This window comes from Biomphalaria glabrata, chromosome 2 (assembly GCF_947242115.1).
Source record: "Biomphalaria glabrata chromosome 2, xgBioGlab47.1, whole genome shotgun sequence".
NCBI classification, from domain to species: Eukaryota; Metazoa; Mollusca; class Gastropoda; family Planorbidae; genus Biomphalaria; species Biomphalaria glabrata.
Window position 1 is genome coordinate 33,523,011 of NC_074712.1, and position 19,225 is coordinate 33,542,235.

General features: G+C 34.8%; 1 protein-coding gene across 1 annotated transcript; it reads left to right on the forward strand.

Annotated features, from left to right (window-relative positions):
* The first annotated feature begins 195 nt into the window (after positions 1-195).
* LOC106056715 (phenazine biosynthesis-like domain-containing protein 1) lies at positions 196-18,766 on the forward strand. The gene is made up of 9 exons (XM_056020155.1): positions 196-406; positions 7,363-7,456; positions 8,923-9,021; positions 9,981-10,093; positions 12,105-12,134; positions 12,257-12,345; positions 16,267-16,460; positions 17,614-17,676; positions 18,533-18,766. Exons 1-9 carry the CDS (start codon positions 281-283, stop codon positions 18,646-18,648), a joined length of 924 nt encoding a protein of 307 aa, XP_055876130.1. The 5' UTR covers positions 196-280; the 3' UTR covers positions 18,649-18,766.
* Positions 18,767-19,225: the final 459 nt, after the last annotated feature.

Genomic DNA, 19,225 nt, shown 5'->3' on the forward strand with positions numbered 1-19,225 from the left:
TGCTTATAGCATGCTCAGAGCGCTTTTGGTCCAATCTCATTTATGGACACCTAGTAGGCTACCTAGTTATGTCGTATTCACAAAGCTGTGATCTAAATCTAGTTAGATATTTATTATAGGCCCCTATATACGTTTACTTGAGAATCATCGAAGGTCACATTTACAATCAAGCCTTCATTTTGACCTTTAACCTCTGGTTAAGATGCAATGTGAACTGCTGACAGCTTTATATATTAATAATAGAGACTCTAGATCTAGATTTATATATAGTAGATAAAACATGTCAGATGAAAAAGAGATAGATAAAAGGGAATATTTAAACATTCCTATGTATATAGTAGATGCTTTTACTAGCAAACCATTTGAAGGAAATCCTGCAGCAATTTGTCTAATTAATTATGAGATGGTAATAGTAGTAATACTATTAATTACTAGTAATATACTATTATATAGATCTCTACTCTAGAGTTAGAGATCTACATTCTACATGTCATGTAGGCTACTGATGTAGGCAGCTACTATCATAGATTTAAGAATAGTATTGACTTATTTATTAGCCTACTATTGATGTAGCACACACGAGCACAGAGTTTGAGTAGATTTAAGAATAGTATTGACTTATTTATTAGCCTACTATTGATGTAGCACACACGAGCACAGAGTTTGAGTAGATTTAAGAATAGTATTGACTTATTTATTAGCCTACTATTGATGTAGCACACACGAGCACAAAGTTTGAGTAGATTTAAGAATAGTATTGACTTATTTATTAGCCTACTATTGATGTAGCACACACGAGCACAGAGTTTGAGTAGATTTAAGAATAGTATTGACTTATTTATTAGCCTACTATTGATGTAGCACACACGAGCACAGAGTTTGAGTGACTAGGCTCACTAGGGGAGTAGTAGTGTCTTCTCTAGACTCTTAATTATTAGAATTTAGAGTAATAGTAATACTAATACTTAACAAAAGTAAATAGGCCTACTGATTAAAAATAAAATTTAAATCACTTGTCTCTTACAGAACCTACTGTCTTAGTTTTAGATCCTGACTCCAGATCTAGATCTATAGATAAATGAATTTATAGTCAAATAATCTTATTTATAATAGTTATACTTAGGCCTTGTTTAGATTTTATATACCACCTTAGTTCAGCTTAACTATACAATATTCCACCACCTATAGACCACTATATAAACTATTGCTTTAATAAGGATATATTATAAATCTCTACAGGAATGTCCTACAAATCTTAAAGTTTGAAATTCCTGACTTACAACTATTCACTTTGTTTGTTTGTTTATGTTATGGATGTTCCTTCAGATTTGAAGATATTATTACATTCTGATATGCTGCGGGGAATGGCAATTAGCTGGGTTTGAACTTGGTGTTATTTGTTGTTTGTTTGACATGGTTCGGATGTTCCTTCAGAGTTGAAGATTTTTTACTTCCTAGTCCAAACCTCCCGCAGGACGACGGGGGATGGGAGCGGGCAGGGTTTGAACCCTCGACCGTCGATAAATCCGAACGACAGTCCAGCGCGCAAACCACACGACCAGGCAGCCATGTATGTGCATGTTTATGATGTAACTATGAGGAAAGAAGGGCGGATGTTTTGGTTGTGCAGGCTGGAGAGTTTCTGATGACACCTCCAGGTGGTCTGTCGTAACTGAAGTCTATAAAAAGGACTGGTGTGAAAGACGAAGGGGAGATTAGATAGAGATGTGAAACAGAAAAGATGTGTATTTGTAGTGAGTTAGATTTTGTTTAAAGTATAATTTCATTTGTGGTTTTACATTTATCTACTTTTAAGTTGAAGCTGTGTTTATTTATAAATAAAAGTTATATTTAAGTTTGATTGAAGTTTGATTTAAAAGAAGTCTATTCAAGTTTATTTCATTAAGAATTCAATACACATACATTGGTTTAGTTGTACTATCTGTTTGGAGCTACAAACCCCAATAATCAAGCAACAACATCCTGGTCCATTGAGACTATCCAGATGGCATTTGAATGCATACCACACAACTAGGCAGCCAAGCACTTTGCTACTCTTCCCTTATGACTGACTCGGACTAGGACCCATACGATTAAGTTGTCATCTTATGCACCTTGTTATAAAACATTGCACTATCCTCGCATGCAAATTTCATTTTCATCAGACTCCATGAGTAAGAGACACATGAACATCTCAAGTAAAAAAATTTCAAAAGTACATTGTCTCCACCCTCCTTTTCCTAGACCTTAAATTCCTGTTATACAAAACAATTGAATTCTGTACATGACGGTACATGAGCTCTACTTGTGCCAAATTATGATTTCCCTCTGAGGCAGTGATGACTGAATGTGAGCTCTGTTTGTACCATATCAGAAACCCTATAAGTAGAAGATCATGATGAGATTACTCCCTTAGAGCAATTGAAAGAAAGTGGGCAGTCTGGTAAGTGAGTTTTCAAGGTCGCCTTGTCCCCATACAATGACAGGTCTGTTGCTGCACATGAACTAGTTCTCTCGCTCATATCCTTGTCCCAATCACCCTTCATCCAAAATGAGACGTTCATAGAGAGTGTGGTTTATTGTCTTCTTCTATGCAGTGGTGACACCATGTGTCGTAATGTTCTCAAAGCCACTCGAAATAAACACCAATTGGGCAGTGACCGACTTGTACTAGGATGGCCTGTATCGTACGATTAAGTTGTCACCATGCATCCTTTCTGTTTGTACAAGATTGTTTCTGCATTTAACACAGTATGTCACAGAGTTTACGCTAAGGTAAAAAAGTTGCAACTTAGATGGAGTGAATTGTCTGAAGGCGAATTTTCCAAATGTTTACTTTGACTATTTTGACGTGAGCAACCTAATGTGAGTCTATCAATATAAAAGATATAAATGTGAAATTAAATTAATGCCTCAAACTGGAAACAAAAATTTTAAGATTGACTTTCAGCCAGGAAAACTTATGATGTAGAAGAGTTAAAGTCTAATTGACATGCACAACTAGATTAATCATTGGATTGTAATTATATTCTCTTTTGAAGGAACATCTGTGATTGATAAGATAAGATAAGATAAGATGCTAATTTAATTAAAGCATTAGGAAAGTTTGAAAACGTGTCACAACACATGCAGTTATAAATTTTCTCTCATTTGTTTATTTAAAAAAGTAAAAAAAACCTTTCAAATCTTGCGATTTATATAGGGCAGAGGATGAAAAGGTCATCTGTTTCTATGGCTGTTAACCAAGGTGTCATGTAGCCAACATGCATGTGGCCAACACTATGACCAAGAGCCTTTACTTTTCCCTGCTTTTTTTTCCACTAATTAATTCAAATTAACAACTCTTAGCTTAGCCCTTAGGACTAGATCTAGACCTTGACCTAGTCAAGTCAGTCTAGTCTAGTTTTAGTGTTAGACTTAGACTTTAATTAAGGCTTTAGATCTACTAATCATCTACTAATACTACTAATAATAACTAATAGTAATATTCTATATAGTTAATTATACACGTAAATATATTGATCTAGAATTAGATCTAGTCTAGGTCCATATTTTGAATTTAATAAACCATTTAATTTAATTGTCATTGTAAATTAGCTTTCAATTTAGATTTAGACATAAATTAGGCATTGTAAACCTTAAACTAGATTTAGACTAGACCCCTTTAAAAACTAAAATCAACAACAGTCATCATGAAATTGCTCTGGCTATTTATCCTAATAATTACTAAATACATACTAGCTGAACACAGAACCAGATCTACCTTAGTCAACACTAAACTTAAAAAAGAAACAACAGTCATAATCAATCATCACACTTTAGATCAAAGCAACTTAAAAAATAACCTAACATACACATCCATAACACTAAAGAAGATTATCCATCACAAATGGAAGTTCTCAATCAGACACAGCAGACATAAATACCTATCACTGTTAATATTAATAGCAGGAGATGTAGAGTCAAATCCAGGGCCTAGATCTAAAGATAGATGCAACATCTGCAAAAAAGTATGCACCATGAAACAGAAAGCCATTCAATGTGACACCTGCGATGAATGGTACCATGCATCATGTCTCCATATGAATACACCTGTGTATTATGCCTTAGGCAACAAAGATGCATCATGGCACTGTGTACCGTGTGGGTTACCTCAGTTTACATCAGGACTGTTTGATTCCTTTGATGCATACACTTCTAACCCATACAACATCCTAAACACCATCCCAAACCAAACTCACCAACCACTAGCCAGATCCACTCCTGTTAAACCTAAATCTACTAAAATTAATACAACAGCCTCACTAAACAAACCTACTAAAGAAGTAACACCAAAATACCTTAAAACCTTAGTAATAAATTTTCAAAGCATTAGGAACAAAACAGCAGACTTAGAAATTTTATTAGAATGTGAGAAACCAGACATAATTGCAGGCACAGAAACTTGGCTACATCCTGAAATTTATAATGCAGAAATTTTCAATAGTAATTATGAAATTTTTAGAAAAGATAGGGCTGATAATCATGGAGGAGTTCTTTTAGCAATAAAAAACACTCTTATAGCAGAAGAAATTACCTTACCTAACTCAAAAAATATAGAATCAACATTTTGTAAAATTAATACCACCTCAACATCCCTAATAATAGGCAGCATTTACAGACCACCAAATTCTAGTTTAGAATACATGCAGGAACTATGTAATCAGATTACGACACTTAAAGAGACAAATAAAAATGCAGTTTTTTGGATTATGGGTGATTTCAACCTACCTGATATAAATTGGAAAACACTAACCATAGATAAACACCAAAACCTTAAGGACATAAATGAGCTTTTCATAGAAACTTTACACAACCTAAGTTTAGATCAAATCATTAAAAAGCCAACTAGATTAAACAACACATTAGATCTCTTCTTAACCAACAGACCTGGATTAGTAGTTGATTATGATATTATCCCTGGTCTATCAGACCATGAGATCATAAAAATACACAGTCAGATAAAAGCAGTAGCCAATACAAAACCCAAAAGAAAAATCTTACTCTGGAATAAATGTAACCTAACACAACTACACCAAGCTGCATTAAACTTTCAACAAACATTCTTATTAGAAAAAGACATTAACCAACCAGTCGATGACCTCTGGAATTTCATTAAAAACCATCTTAAAAGCATTATAGAAAATCAAATACCAACTAAATACACATCAAACAAAATAAATAAATGCTGGTTTAATAATAGACTAAAGAAGCTTTGTAAACAGAAGGAAAACCTATATAGAAAATTTAAAGAAACTAATGCAGAAAGAGTTTACAAAAAGTATATAAAAATTAAACACTTAACCCAAAAAGTAAGCAGACAGCTGCAGAGTGAATACATAAACAATGTAATATCTAAAGACAACAACAAAAACCTATGGTCATACATTAAGTCTAAGAAAATGGAAACAACAGGCGTAGCGCCATTAAAAGATGAACATAACATAATACATAATGATAATGAAACTAAAGCAAACATTCTAAACAAATACTTTGCATCAGCATTCTCAGCCCCAGGAGACAAAGACATATTACTGAATTTGAACCAAGTAGACAACATAGAAGATATAGTAGTACAAGAAAATGGAATTCAAAAACTATTAGCCAACACCAAACCAAATAAAGCTTCTGGACCTGATGGTATTCCAGCTAGATTACTCAAAGAACTAAGTAATGAGCTAGCCCCAGTGTTCAAAATACTCTTTCAGGCTTCGCTTAACCAGGGCAGAGTACCAAAGGACTGGAAAGAAGCTAATGTCACCCCCCTATTTAAAAAAGGAGAAAAATCTGACCCAGGAAACTACAGACCAGTATCACTTACCAGCATCACATGTAAAATCCTAGAACACATAATATGTAGCAACATCATAAACCACTTAGACAAACATAATGTCCTCACACCATACCAACATGGCTTTAGGAAATATAGATCATGTGAAACACAACTAATAGGACTAATTGATGATTTTTCAAAAGGTTTAGATAATAGTGAACAAATAGATGCTATCTTACTAGATTTTTCTAAGGCTTTTGACAAAGTTCACCACCATAGTTTGCTTAAAAAATTAAAATATTTCGGCATTAATGGTCCACTGCATCAGTGGATTAAAGACTTTCTGATAGGGAGAGAACAAACTGTAATAATAAATGGCTCTAAATCAACACCGATAACAGTAAACTCAGGTGTACCTCAAGGAACAGTCTTGTGTCCACTACTATTTTTAATTTACATAAATGATTTACCAAATTGCATTACTTCAGCAACAAAAGTCAGATTATTCGCAGACGATTGCATAATATATAGAACAATAAAAACAACACAAGACACAGATATTTTACAAAGAGAATTAGATGAATTACAGAAATGGGAATCAAATTGGAGCATGTCTTTCCACCCAGAAAAATGTCAGTTGTTAAGAGTAACAAAAAAACTAAAACAAATTAATTCCACTTATCTTATTCATGGCAAACCAGTAACACAGACTAAAAACGCAAAATACCTAGGTGTTATAATAAATGAAAAACTGTCATGGAATCCACATATTGATGAAACTACAAAAAAATCAAACAAAGCATTAGGATTTATTAAAAGAAATTTCTATAAATCAAATAAGAACATAAAACTAAAATGTTATTTAACCTTGGTTAGGCCAATAATAGAATATGCATCCTCTGTTTGGGACCCCTCAACTCAAGAAAACATTAAGAAACTAGAACAGACACAAAATAGAGCAGTGCGATTCATAACAAACGAATATTCACATTTGACTAGAGTAACACCTTTAGTAAAATCGCTAAATTTAGAAAGCCTTCAGGACAGAAGGCTCAAAAGTAAATTAGCAATAATACATAAAACACTGAACCATAATCTTCAAATACAAAAACAAAATTTAATAAAATACTCTGAAAGACACAAAGATAAAGGCACATTCCTCGTCCCATATGCTAGGACAAATTTGTACAAATACTCCTTCTTCCCTAGTGCTATTAGAGCATGGAATGGGTTGCCTGAGCTAGCCAGGAAAACCAGTGACTTGGCAGAATTTAAGTCATTGGTTAATATGCATGACTAAATGCATGACGCGTAGGACGTAATCATCTTCTTTTTTGAAGTAACGTCTGTATTATATAAGATAATGTCAAGTACCAATTAGAGTTGGGTGGGTGGCATCCTAGAAATCCCAAAAATTCAAAATACTAGAGTCTTCACTGAGTTTCAAACCAGAGGCCAAGCACGTACTTAGTCAGTCAGCCACCACATCCCTTTTGTTTAGTTACGGGCCCCTATAAATATTGGATATAATGTATACATTTTTTTTTCAGGGCTTAACTAGTGATGAAATGCAAAAGATTGCTAAAGAAATGAATCTATCAGAAACAGCTTTTGTTACTTTAACAAAGGGAGACTTTCAAAGCTGTAAATATCTTACAATTGCAGTTTGTATATAGACTTATGCACACATAAATTTAGGGATCAAGTGCATTACACATAACAGTATGTAATTGTAATGTTATCTAGCTTAGTTTCAGGCATTCAAAACCAACACAAATTACATGTTTTATGTTGTTTGCTGGTCATGTTATATACTATACTAACACTGAGAGTAAAGAAATGGTATGTGGAGCATATTTATGCCTGATTCAGTAGGTCTTTGCTGTTGGTGTTTGGGAATGTCACACAGATGGCTGACATTTAATAAGATGTTTTCTTGTTTAAATTTTTTTTCTTTCTAAGCCAAAGTTTAAAGTTCATACTGCAGACACTTGAAGAACACAAATTGTAGGTATCAAAAACTTGAGATTCATTTGAGGTGTTGTGCTAAAGATCTCCCTTTAAAGGTCTTGCCTTTTGTTTATACAAATAGGAGGTGACCTCGACCTAACTCTGTTGTGCTTATCCACATAAAGGCAGACAACTATGGATGGCTTTCTCTTCTGTCCATAGTAGGTGCATTAAATGTCTAACTTATCAATTACAGACATTACTTCAAAAGAGAAAACAATTACACTGTCCATGTGTCAATCTAGTCATGCATGTTAATCAGTGACTTAAGATCTGCTTAGTCACTGGTTTTCCTGGCTGATTCAAGCAGCTCATTCCATGCTCTAATAGCACTAGGGAAGAAGGAGCACTTGTTCAAATTTGCCCTTGCATATGGATTAAGAAATGTGCCTAAATTTCTGTTTTTTTCTGAGTATTTGATTAGGTTTTGTATTTGAAAGTTAGGGTTCAATGTTTTATGTATTGTTGCTACTTTACTTTTTGTACCTCTGTCCTAAAGTGTTTCTAAATTTAGTGATAAAGGTGTTATTCTAATCAAATGTAAATATTTGTTTCTTGTAAATCTCACTGCTCTTGAGTTGAGTGGTCCCAAACAGAGGATACATATTCTAATGTTAGCCTAACCAAGATTAAATAACATTTTGGTGTTTGATTTGTAAAAATGTCATACAGTAAACTCTAATGCTTTGTTTGATTTTTTAAAATAATTTCATCAATTTGGGGGTTCCATGATGATTAACACTTATTACACTTAGATAGTTTGTGTTTTTAGTTTGTGTAACTTTTGGTTTATCATGAATCAAATATGTCATTTTTCTTTGTTTTAGTTTTTTTGTTACACTTAAAAATGGATCCACTAACAAGGAATCTTAGAGTTCATTGTCCTACACTGTGCCAAAACAATAAAAAAAACATCATGTATTGCACCTAAAGCTAGGTGTCATCTAAATCTGATTCTTCTAACTTTGTGATTATCTTAAAACAACTGGAGCATCTGCACTTCAGGTTCTGAAAAGAATTTAAGTACTCTTGATGTGCCATTGAAAAAAAATATGACAGTATTATAATATTTTAGTGACCATAATGTTTGTGTCTTTTAGCACCTTCATTTGGCTTGCGATGGTTTACTCCAACAACAGAAGTTTCTTTATGTGGACATGCAACTTTGGCTTCAGCGGCAGTTTTGTTCAATGAGGCAGGTGAGTGCCATTTCACTTTTATATTTGTACTATCTCTTATTCTTTCTCTAGATATATACTTTACCTTTGTAAATATGAGCTTTGTTTAATGCAATAAACCTACATTTGACAATTCCCTTCATTATATATTAAACGTCTTGTTTGACATACTTCATCAGTGTCAGTATTTTCTCCATTGTTGGCCATTTGCCTGTGTTATCTGATTTGGTTATTTGAGCATTACTTATCTACCCAAGACACAACAGCCATTAGCTAATAGATTGTCAGCAGCAGTTGTTTCATTTCAATGTTTTCTTAGATAAATGTCACTAGCTGATGAGGATAATATACCTGGGCTATAGCATCCCCTGTACTCACTTTTTGCAGTAATTTCCTTAGAATTGTGATGTTTTTGTAAAAAAAAAAACTCCTCTCCTTTCCTTGGGAAGTGCTTGGTAAAAAATAGTTGCTTCTCAAGCTTACTCAAGTATCTACAAGATATACTGCTGTTTTTGTCATTATTTAAGTGTTACATTTATACATTACTGCTGGTCTTATGATAAATTTTTCTTTGTTTTCATGAGGTTACTTAGTCCTTACATTTTTGTTATTGCTCTAAAATGCCAGACTACTCATTGCTATTCTATCTTACTTCTGTTCTTGCTGGATTTTTATTCTTGATCCTGTCTATGAAAAGTCTAATCCTTTTTAAAACTAATTTTTTAAAAATTTCTTCTTCTCTTGCTTCTTTAACATGCTTAGTTTTACTTTCATTCACATCAAGTTTTGATATCAGAGAAGTGTCTGCTAGATCATAAACAAAAATATGTACCAATCCATATTCAAAATATACACCATAAACATACCTTTAAAGGTTTTTATGTTTATGAAAAAATATCTAAGCTTATGCCTTCATTTTGTCAATATTTGTCTCTTATTTCTTCTACTCTTAACTAACTTGCTTTTGTTTTTATCTTAAGGAAACCAATGTGAGCAAATACATTTTGACTCATTGAGTGGAGAATTGACTGTTGAAAGAAGTCAGAAAGATCTCATCACTCTCAATTTTCCACTAAACCCTCCAGAACCAAAAGTATTATTTTATAATCCTTATTAGCCTGTAGTTCTGTAAAATTAGGTATAAATATATGCTAAAATCTTGACTTATATAAAAGTTATAAAATGATTTCAAATTTGCTAAACAGAAATCTTCTTTTGGTAATTGATCTTGTGAGCACTGAAATTTTCAAGCACTGTAATTGCCACATTTGTATATGAAACATAAACACTAGTAATTATCATGGAAATGCTTTTTTAAAGTTACATTTATGCTGAAGTAAAAGATCAATTGAAGTCTGTATCAACTGTATCTTAAGCATTTAGTAGCTAGTCCTATTAATACTTGTGCTGTCATGGCCAATGCCCGAAGTGTGGCTATTTCATGAATTGACCCAGTTGTGTGGCCGACATCATCTGATGTTGAAATTAAAAGTGTATATGTTACTTTGACTGGCCACTTCATGAAATGCATGGCAATCCATGGCCATTTGTTTAAAGTAACAATTTTAAAGCATGTCATTCACAAAGATTTTTCCTTAGTTCCATTCATGACTATTGGACAAAGTGACTTAAAATAGTAAAGATTGTTAGAAAATAGTAGTTGCTGCAATATTTTCATCACTAGATTCACAAATAATATGCTTTACTTACCTTTTGAAGTCTGATGAGTGTTTATCTAATGGTTTGATCTGACTTTAGCTTGAAAATAACCACTGCTACTTCATAAGTGATTATTGATATAAGCATCTTGCTGAGTAAAGTCTCTTGAGAAGTTACTGTAAGCTGTTCATCTCAATTTAAATACTGATATTATTTAATTCTAGCTTGATAAAACTAATAATGTTAGAAAAATTTTTTTTAGTAAAAAATGCTTTTAAAAGATCACCTACAAAGACTGTATCATAAAGTGAGATACAAACAGAATCACAATGGTAATTGGGCCCTAGATGATCTTCTGACCACTATAAAAAAAATATTAAAAAACCTGAAACTTTATGGCCATATATAGGTCCTCAGGGCTTGCAAAGACCTTCTTTCAGGGAATAGTAGCAGGAAAAATAAGAAGAGGCATACAGATAAAGCAATTATCAGACAACATTAAAGAATGGATGGGTCTGTCATTGAGGTGACCGGTCATTTCATCCCCTGGTCACTTGATCCCCAGTCATTTCATCCCCAATTAAATATTTTATATATAAATATGATTATGTAGAATGCTTTTTGACATTTTATGACTTGTTACTAATGCGTTTATAGTGTTTACTCTTCCACTTTGTTTTTTTAATGAGAAATCTTATATTATATTGTAAATCTGGGTGTGTACTTAGCTATAGCGCTTCTATTGGATGTGGGGGTTGTAATATCATAATATTATCCGGATCGAAGGCCGCTGATAACTTATCATCAAAGGCCAAGGTGTGGTGAAAGTACGACCATGTTTCACCTTATTTTATTTTTCAATCGCTCTTTCGTGAAAATGGGCGCGTAAGTTTTTAATTTTTTCTAATAAAGGCGGAGTTCACCCATCCTCGTGATATCATGTCGCCTGTATAAGTTTTGCTTTAATTTCTTTTAAACATTAACGTGTTACAATTTTGTCATTTAAATAAAAAATGAATACACTAAATATTGCTCATTCCATGATTTTTAAAATTACAATTTGTTAGATAAAAATGATCACATGATGAAAATATCAGGGGATGAAGTGACCGGGGGATGAAGTGACCAGGGGATGAAATAACCGGGGATGAAGTGACCGGGGATGAAATGACCGGGAACCGTCATTGAGATAGAATCTATTCAATGCAAAAGACAGAAGAATGGAGAAAGTTCATAGATGGGCGACAGATCATGTGTTGTGCTCCTAAATGGTTCAACAACAGACTAAGGGATAGATGTAGGTGTTCCTCATCCCCACCATCATATCCTTCGCTATCTCATTGAGGGTTGTATTTCTACTTGTAGTAATGCCTAGTTTTCTTTTTCCCAGCACAATTCATCATAAAGTTTTATTTAATACAAGTCGTTAATTTTCTTCTCTCTAGAATGTGAAAGATTTCAAGGCTCTTTTGGAGGTAATGTGTGATGATTTTAAAACCCAACAAATAAATACAATGAAACATTAAGAAATGATTGGCTAAAAAGGATATTATATTTCATGTAAAAGTTTAATTAAAATATGTTTCTTTGACTGAAGGTATGTGTTGATGATCTGTCTGACATTGATGAAATCCAGCTAAGTGCTACAGGAAAACTTCTCATAAGACTCAAAGATAGTTTCAGAAGGTTTGACAACAGTTGTAATATTGAACACACTTTTATAACATGACTAATTTTGTTTAAGCCTATAAGTGAAGATTTCAAGACATAGATTTTTTTTTTGTCACTTTCATAGCATTATTTTTTTAAGGCTGCTTAAATATGTGTTTAGTTGGAGTTAGCTTGCAAATTGTCTCCTTTGTAGAGAGTCCATAAGAGTCTTAAGTCTCAATTTCACTCTTCTATCACCCTTGACTGAAAGGAAGAATTTTATCCAGATAACAGGAATGAGACATGGCTCTTCACTGATCTCTATGTCTGGAGACTATCTGATCATTTAATCACATCTGTGTGGGACACTGCTCTTCACTGATCTCTCTGTCTGGAGACTATCTGATCATTTAATCACATCTGTGTGGGACATTGCTCTTCGCTGATCTCTCTGTCTGGAGACTATCTGATCATTTAATCACATCTGTGTTGGACACTGCTCTTCACTGATCTCTCTGTCTGGAGACTATCTGATCATTTAATCACATCTGTGTGGGTGTGACAAGTCAAAAACTCGCTGTCAGAGTCACTCAAATTTATCACAGCATTAATTATTATTTTTCATTATTTATTTATTTTATTTTAATTATTTCCCCATCCTACCCCTGAATTCTCCACCCGCCCCACCTTTTTCTCTCCAGGCTAGACCTTAGTCCACCACCTTGGAAGAAAACTAGGCCAGTCCTTTCATTTATCTGCCCTTGATCGGGGAAAGATAACCACACTATCTCTTTTGTCTTATCCGCCGGATGTCTGACTGACAGCCGCAGTGGACACCACCTTGTGTGGAATGCAAGTCACTCCCCCCCCCCCTTTCTCCTATTCTCCTATGCCTCTCTTTGATCTAGGAGACCACGAGGACAAACACGCCCATTGACCTCCCAATGTGCGAATCCCATCTCTTGTCGGACTTCACCCACGTGTAAGATAATTCTAAGCCTAGGACATTTCCTGTTTCCGCCCACATTTTCCAGGCCTTTGTATATAAGGTAAATTAAATCGAGTCAGACTCTCTCTTTCTCATTCGAGCTGAGCTATCGAGTCTGGACTATATCATTTATTCTTAGTCCTAGAGGAATACCTGGTGGTAAGCCGAACTTAATCACAAGTTCCATCTTAATTACTCTGTGTATATTTCCATTGGATTTTATCATGTGTAGTTTATTATTTCATTTATATTTAATTAGTGCATTGTGTATTTCTCACTGTCGTAAGTAGAAAACATGAACATGGCTAATGTATATTTTATGTATTGCATTAATCTATTAATGCTACGTTGCATTAATTGATCATTGATGCAACCATGTATATATTTGTACACCTTATTTTATTTCCTTTATCTCGGTTGACAGCCTTGATAATTCTACTATCGCACTAATGCTGCGCTTAGAAAGGAGATATGAGTTATCTCCCCTGTATTGAATTATCTCCCCTGTAGCCATTTCACTCTAACGAGAGTTGCGCCTCTTGAACGGACACCCTCTCCATTCAAGCGCGCTCCATTGTTCTCGACCTACGGTCATATGTAAACAAACCGTCTTGGTCGCCGACCACCGCCCAATTCACCCCCCCCCCTTTTTTTCTTTCTCTATCCACCTGTGTTGTTTATTTCAGATTATTATTTCCCCTTCTATGTACATTTTTATATTAGTATTTCCTCTTTTATGTACATTTATATAATGCTACTATCTGCCATCTATTTTCCAAATCCCATTTGTCATCATATCCTCATTGTGCTCTAAAGCAATTTCACCAATCTGACGAATGCACCTCAGTCGAGGGCATCGATAAGATGTATGAGAGACATGTCCTAACTTGTCTTTATTTATCCGCAGCCTCCCTCAGGTGTCTGCCTATTGCCTATTTACCTGCCTATTTATTTATTGGATCAACGATCTATTTACCTGCCTATTTACCTATTTATGTGCTTAGTGCTATTCGGCACTGCACTTGCCTACTGAGATCTACTCAACTCTACCACTTGGCGCTATCGGCATTGCCCGCCTATTCGACAGCCCACCTGTCAAGCTATTAGGTGCGACGTCCCTATAGATTCAGATCTGTGTGAGACGTCGTAGCTACACCAACCCTCTGCAACTCACTGGACATATCCTGTCAACTACGCTGCCCACGGCAAATCAGCTCTGCCCGCAGTAACCTTGTGCCCACGGTAGCCGGCCACCCGCCCTACTGTGCCCACTACAGATATTAGATTTTGGGGATTGAGACTCCACAAGAACTATATCACCGGCGTCCCTCTATCTGCTAGAGCGCCACCTCCAGCTGCAGAACCTCAAGCCAGGACACAGCCAACTGCAACATCAACAGGACAACCAGCTAAGTCAGAGGACCAAGTGACATACTCTCTTATTAAATGCAAGAGTGATGATTAAATCTAGTATTATTTAGAGATAGATGCAAACCCTCCCCCTTTTTATTCTTATATGTATATTTATGTAAATAAATATTCTTCATTTTTAACTTTTGTATCTATCTTTCATTGCTTTGTCTCGTTGCGTGTCTGCTCCCAATTCATATGCTGATAGGTTGGTGTGTGATAGCTTTAAAAATAATCATCCCCTAGACATAAAACGCGCCAAACACACATCACATTTCCCCACCTGTCACAGTGGGACATTGCTCTTCACTGATCTCTGTGTCTGGAGACTATCTGATCATTTAATCACATCTGTGTGGGACACTGCTCTTCACTGATCTCTCTGTCTGGAGACTATTTGATCATTGAATCACATCTGTGTGGAACATTGCTCTTCACTGATCTCTCTGTCTGGAGACTATCTGATCATTTAATCACATCTGTGTGGGACATTGCTCTTGACTGATCTCTCTGTCTGGAGACTATCTGATCATTTAATCACATCTGTGTGGGACATTGCTCTTCGCTGATCTCTCTGTCTGGAGACTATCTGGTCATTTAATCACATCTGTGTGGGACATTGCTCTTCAAATCCCACTGCTGTTCCCCTTTCCAGTTTGAGATTCATACATATTCTTATAATGTACCACTCCTAGCAGTCACAGAGAAGTCACAGCAGCATATGGCCCTGTGAGATATGGTTTTGTTGAGCCTTCCCCCCCTCCCCCCTCCTTATGTGCTGAGTGTTTTTTTTATTATGGGAGCTTACTAGAGAAAATGTTCCTTTTCCCTGTTAGAATATTAGTCTCCCCTAACAGACATTTCCTTGAGGGTGCCGCTCTGAAGCCTGATAAAGATATCCTTGAGCAAATTATATCAAATCAAGAGTAAAAAAAAAAGAGCACAGGTCTGGAGGTGACAAAGTTGATAGTGGTTTCCATGTCAACTGTTTTTTATTGCATTTTTGTTCATTTGAAGCATTTCACTTGTGAACATTTACTTTATCATTGCACTTAGAACAACTACTTTCATTTTTTGGGTTATATATTGTCTTCAAGAGAATTAAAATTCAATTTAATATTTTATTACTCTGTGGTAGGTGTGGCTGAGAGACCAAAACCATTTGGCTAGGGCTTGGTCCCCTAAAAAAGGGGCTCGAGTTCGAAAACCAACTTAAGCAGAGTTGTCTTTTCTGAGCCCTTACAGAAAGAACAGAAACCTCCTCCCAAACACAAATCTCCTCTACTGTTCTGAAAAAGAGATTTTGCATTGAGCATGCTATAAGCGTTAAATATGCGCTATGTTAAGCAATGAAATATATTAAATACATGAATTGCGAGTCATATGTGTGGGAAATAATTTATTCACTAATTACACAATACCTCTTTTATGTTGTATTTAAACTCTAAGCACTGATTAAGCCAACATGATATCATCATCACATATTGTAACAAGGTTAATGTATTTGCTCTCATTTTTTGTGAAATGTCTCAAACGCCTGTCCGTATACTTTTTTTCAGAGATTACTTGGAAACGATGCAGCCACGTACAAATGAAATGATTGCATCTCTGCCAGATGGTTTGGTTAAAGGTGTTGGTATAACGGTGAAAGGATCTGTTGAAAATGGGAGTGTAGATTCAGAAGGCAATGTTTATGATTTCATTTCAAGATACTTTGCTCCATGGCTGGGAATACATGAAGATCCAGTTACTGGTAAATTATGTGAACATTTTATCAGTGGCTCCCACTCTTTTCATAAGTGTTTGCTCAAACGATAGAAGTTTAGATAGATTTGAATAAGTAACAATGGGATAGTGTAGATTAATATGAATCACTATAACTATAAAAATAGGAGGCATGGTGACTGAGCAGTAAAAAGCTTGGCTTCTGAACTGGTGGTCCTGGGTTCGAATCCTCGTGAATACTGGGATTTTCAATTTTGAAATCTTTGGGCGCTTCTGAGTCCACCCTGCTCTAATGGGTACCTGACATTAGTTGTGGAAAAGGTCATTGTGCTGGCCCACATGACACCCTCGTTAACCGTAGGTCACAGAAATAGATGACCTTTACATTATATGCCCTATAGAACACAAGGTCTAAAAGGGAACTTTACTTTTTTTATTACTTTAAAAATAACAACAAAGTTCTAATCAAACAGATAGAGGGGTTGGGGTCTGCAATGATTTGGCTTGAGTTCAATAGAACTATATAGCCATTATCATCAACTTTTATGCAACTTCTCCTGCTGTTTGTTCAAGCTAAAAGGGAACATTTGTCTTTGGCTATACATTTTGCATGTAGGAATGTTGAAATACCAATCCTATGTGACTGGAATAAGTCCAAAAGTTGAAATGAATGCTGGCAAGCTAGATGTGTTATCATCTCCTTCATGGCATGCTAGAACCCTTAGGATGTCAAATTTTTAGCAAAATGATTTTATTTTTTTAACTGATAAATGAGCAGTCACATGACCACCTTTTATTGTCAGATTGGATCAGAAAAACTTAATTTATAGTTGAAATTTTAATTGAATTGAATTTATAATAATTTTTTTTCAATACAGGTCTTCATTTTTTAAATGTCCTTTCCCCTTTGGAATTTGCTTTTGTTTACTATGAAATATCTGAGCTAATAAGATTCCATTTTTTTACTTTTTACATTTGTTATAATGTCAATCTGAATAAGCTACCAATGAAGCTTTGAAAAGGGCCTATTAGAGGAGTGAATTCTTCTCCAAGGCTTGCACTACAGGAAAATTAAGAATGAACAGAAGTTTCTCCAGTAACTTACCTTTACTGTTGTAATTATAATAACCTTTCACTTGGTATTTTTTACCAGTAATGTTTTGTTAATTTTTTTTTTAAAGGTTCTTGGCATACAGTAGCTTCTGCATACTGGGCTAAAAATCTCAATAAAACTAACTTATATGGTAAGTCAAATGTTTTCAACAGCACCTACTATTTCTTTTGCTCTGTTAATTGCACACATTAAAAAAAAACCTGACAACTAAAGCATCATTAAAACTAACTATTGTCTTGAAGCTGTAGATGCCAGCCACTACTACTTTTGGTCCTCTAAAGTAGCATAATTTAGCCACTTATCTCCATAGTTTATCTTTACCTTGGCCCTTCCTCAAAATCCAAAATCACATTTGCTTTTAAAATGTATTTTAATCTTGCATCAGTTGTATTATGCACATTATAATTATTTTATTAATGAGCTAAAGAAACAAGTTAACTCTAATTTTGTTGCAATTATTTTATATAAATAAAAAAGATATAACATTGTATATTAATTTACTTCATATTTCATTTACATGATGTGGGAATTATTAAAGTAAAGTAAAGTTCCCCTTTCAGACCTTGTGGTCTATAGGGCAGATGATGTAAAGGTCGTCTGTGGTCAAAGGTTAACGAGCAGGGTGTCATGTGGCCAGCACAACGACCAACCACCTTTACTTTCCCCATCTAAAGTCAGGTACCCATTAAAGTTGAGTGGACTCAGGGACGCCCTAAAAATCCCGAAATTTAAAATCCCAGCCTTCACTGAGATTTGAACCCAGGACCTCAGGTTCGGAAGCCGAGCGCTTAACCACTCAACCACCACACCCCCTAATTATTACAGTACTGGTACCTAATTTGTGAACGAAAGCTTGTTCAGTTTAGTTCTGTTTTTGTAATATATACACCACCACCACCATTACTAAATAATTATAGTCAAACAATGTTGTTGCAATGGAATGTTTGTTTAGAATAGAAATGATTTTTTTTTGTTGTCTTTATCAGCTCGTCAATGTTCACAGAGAGGTGGAGATCTCTGGATCAAAGTCTTGGACACAAGAGTAACACTCTCAGGGAAAGCTGTTGTGAACCTCAGAGGACAATTTACAATAGTCAAATAATTTGTGTGAAAAAGTTGACATTTATTGCCTTACTCCTGAATGTATTGAAATGTCACTTTAGTCAGAAAATATAATGGCAAGGGTATCTCTTACTAATAATAAATGTTTAAAAATATAATGCTGGTATTTTGTTCCATTTATTCTTAAAAATTAAGAGATCTTAATTTGCAGTTGTGCCAAGATCCATTAAGATTGTTCTAGGTCAGGGGTGGGCAAATTACGACCCGCGGACCACATGCGGCCCGTGGACACCCACAGAATTCAGGTATGCCCACTGATAAAACATAAAATAAGGGGGAAAAAAATTAAATAATTTTAATTATCTTCTTATCCCTTATGATGAAGAGGCTAAAGAAACATTGCCTCTACATGTTATTCTAAAAAGTTAAAGCAAATGAAGATTATGCTTATTGCAATATTTTGAAACATTTACAAAGACATAAACTCAGGCAAGTATTTTTTCAATGCTATGAAAAAGGGTTGGGTTGGAAAAAGATGGCAAGTGTAACAACTGATGGAGCCCGTGCTTTGAATGAGTGAAACATTTTTTAAATATAAATTGAAGAACTCTACAAGG

Coding starts and splice junctions, on each gene's coding strand:
- LOC106056715 (XM_056020155.1), top strand. CDS start 281: ATGTCAGATGAAAAAGAGATAGATAAAAGGGAATATTTAAACATTCCT. Junction 10,094..12,104: donor TAAACCCTCCAGAACCAAAA/GTATTATTTTAT, acceptor TCTTCTCTCTAG/AATGTGAAAGATTTCAAGGC. Junction 12,346..16,266: donor CTCAAAGATAGTTTCAGAAG/GTTTGACAACAG, acceptor ACTTTTTTTCAG/AGATTACTTGGAAACGATGC.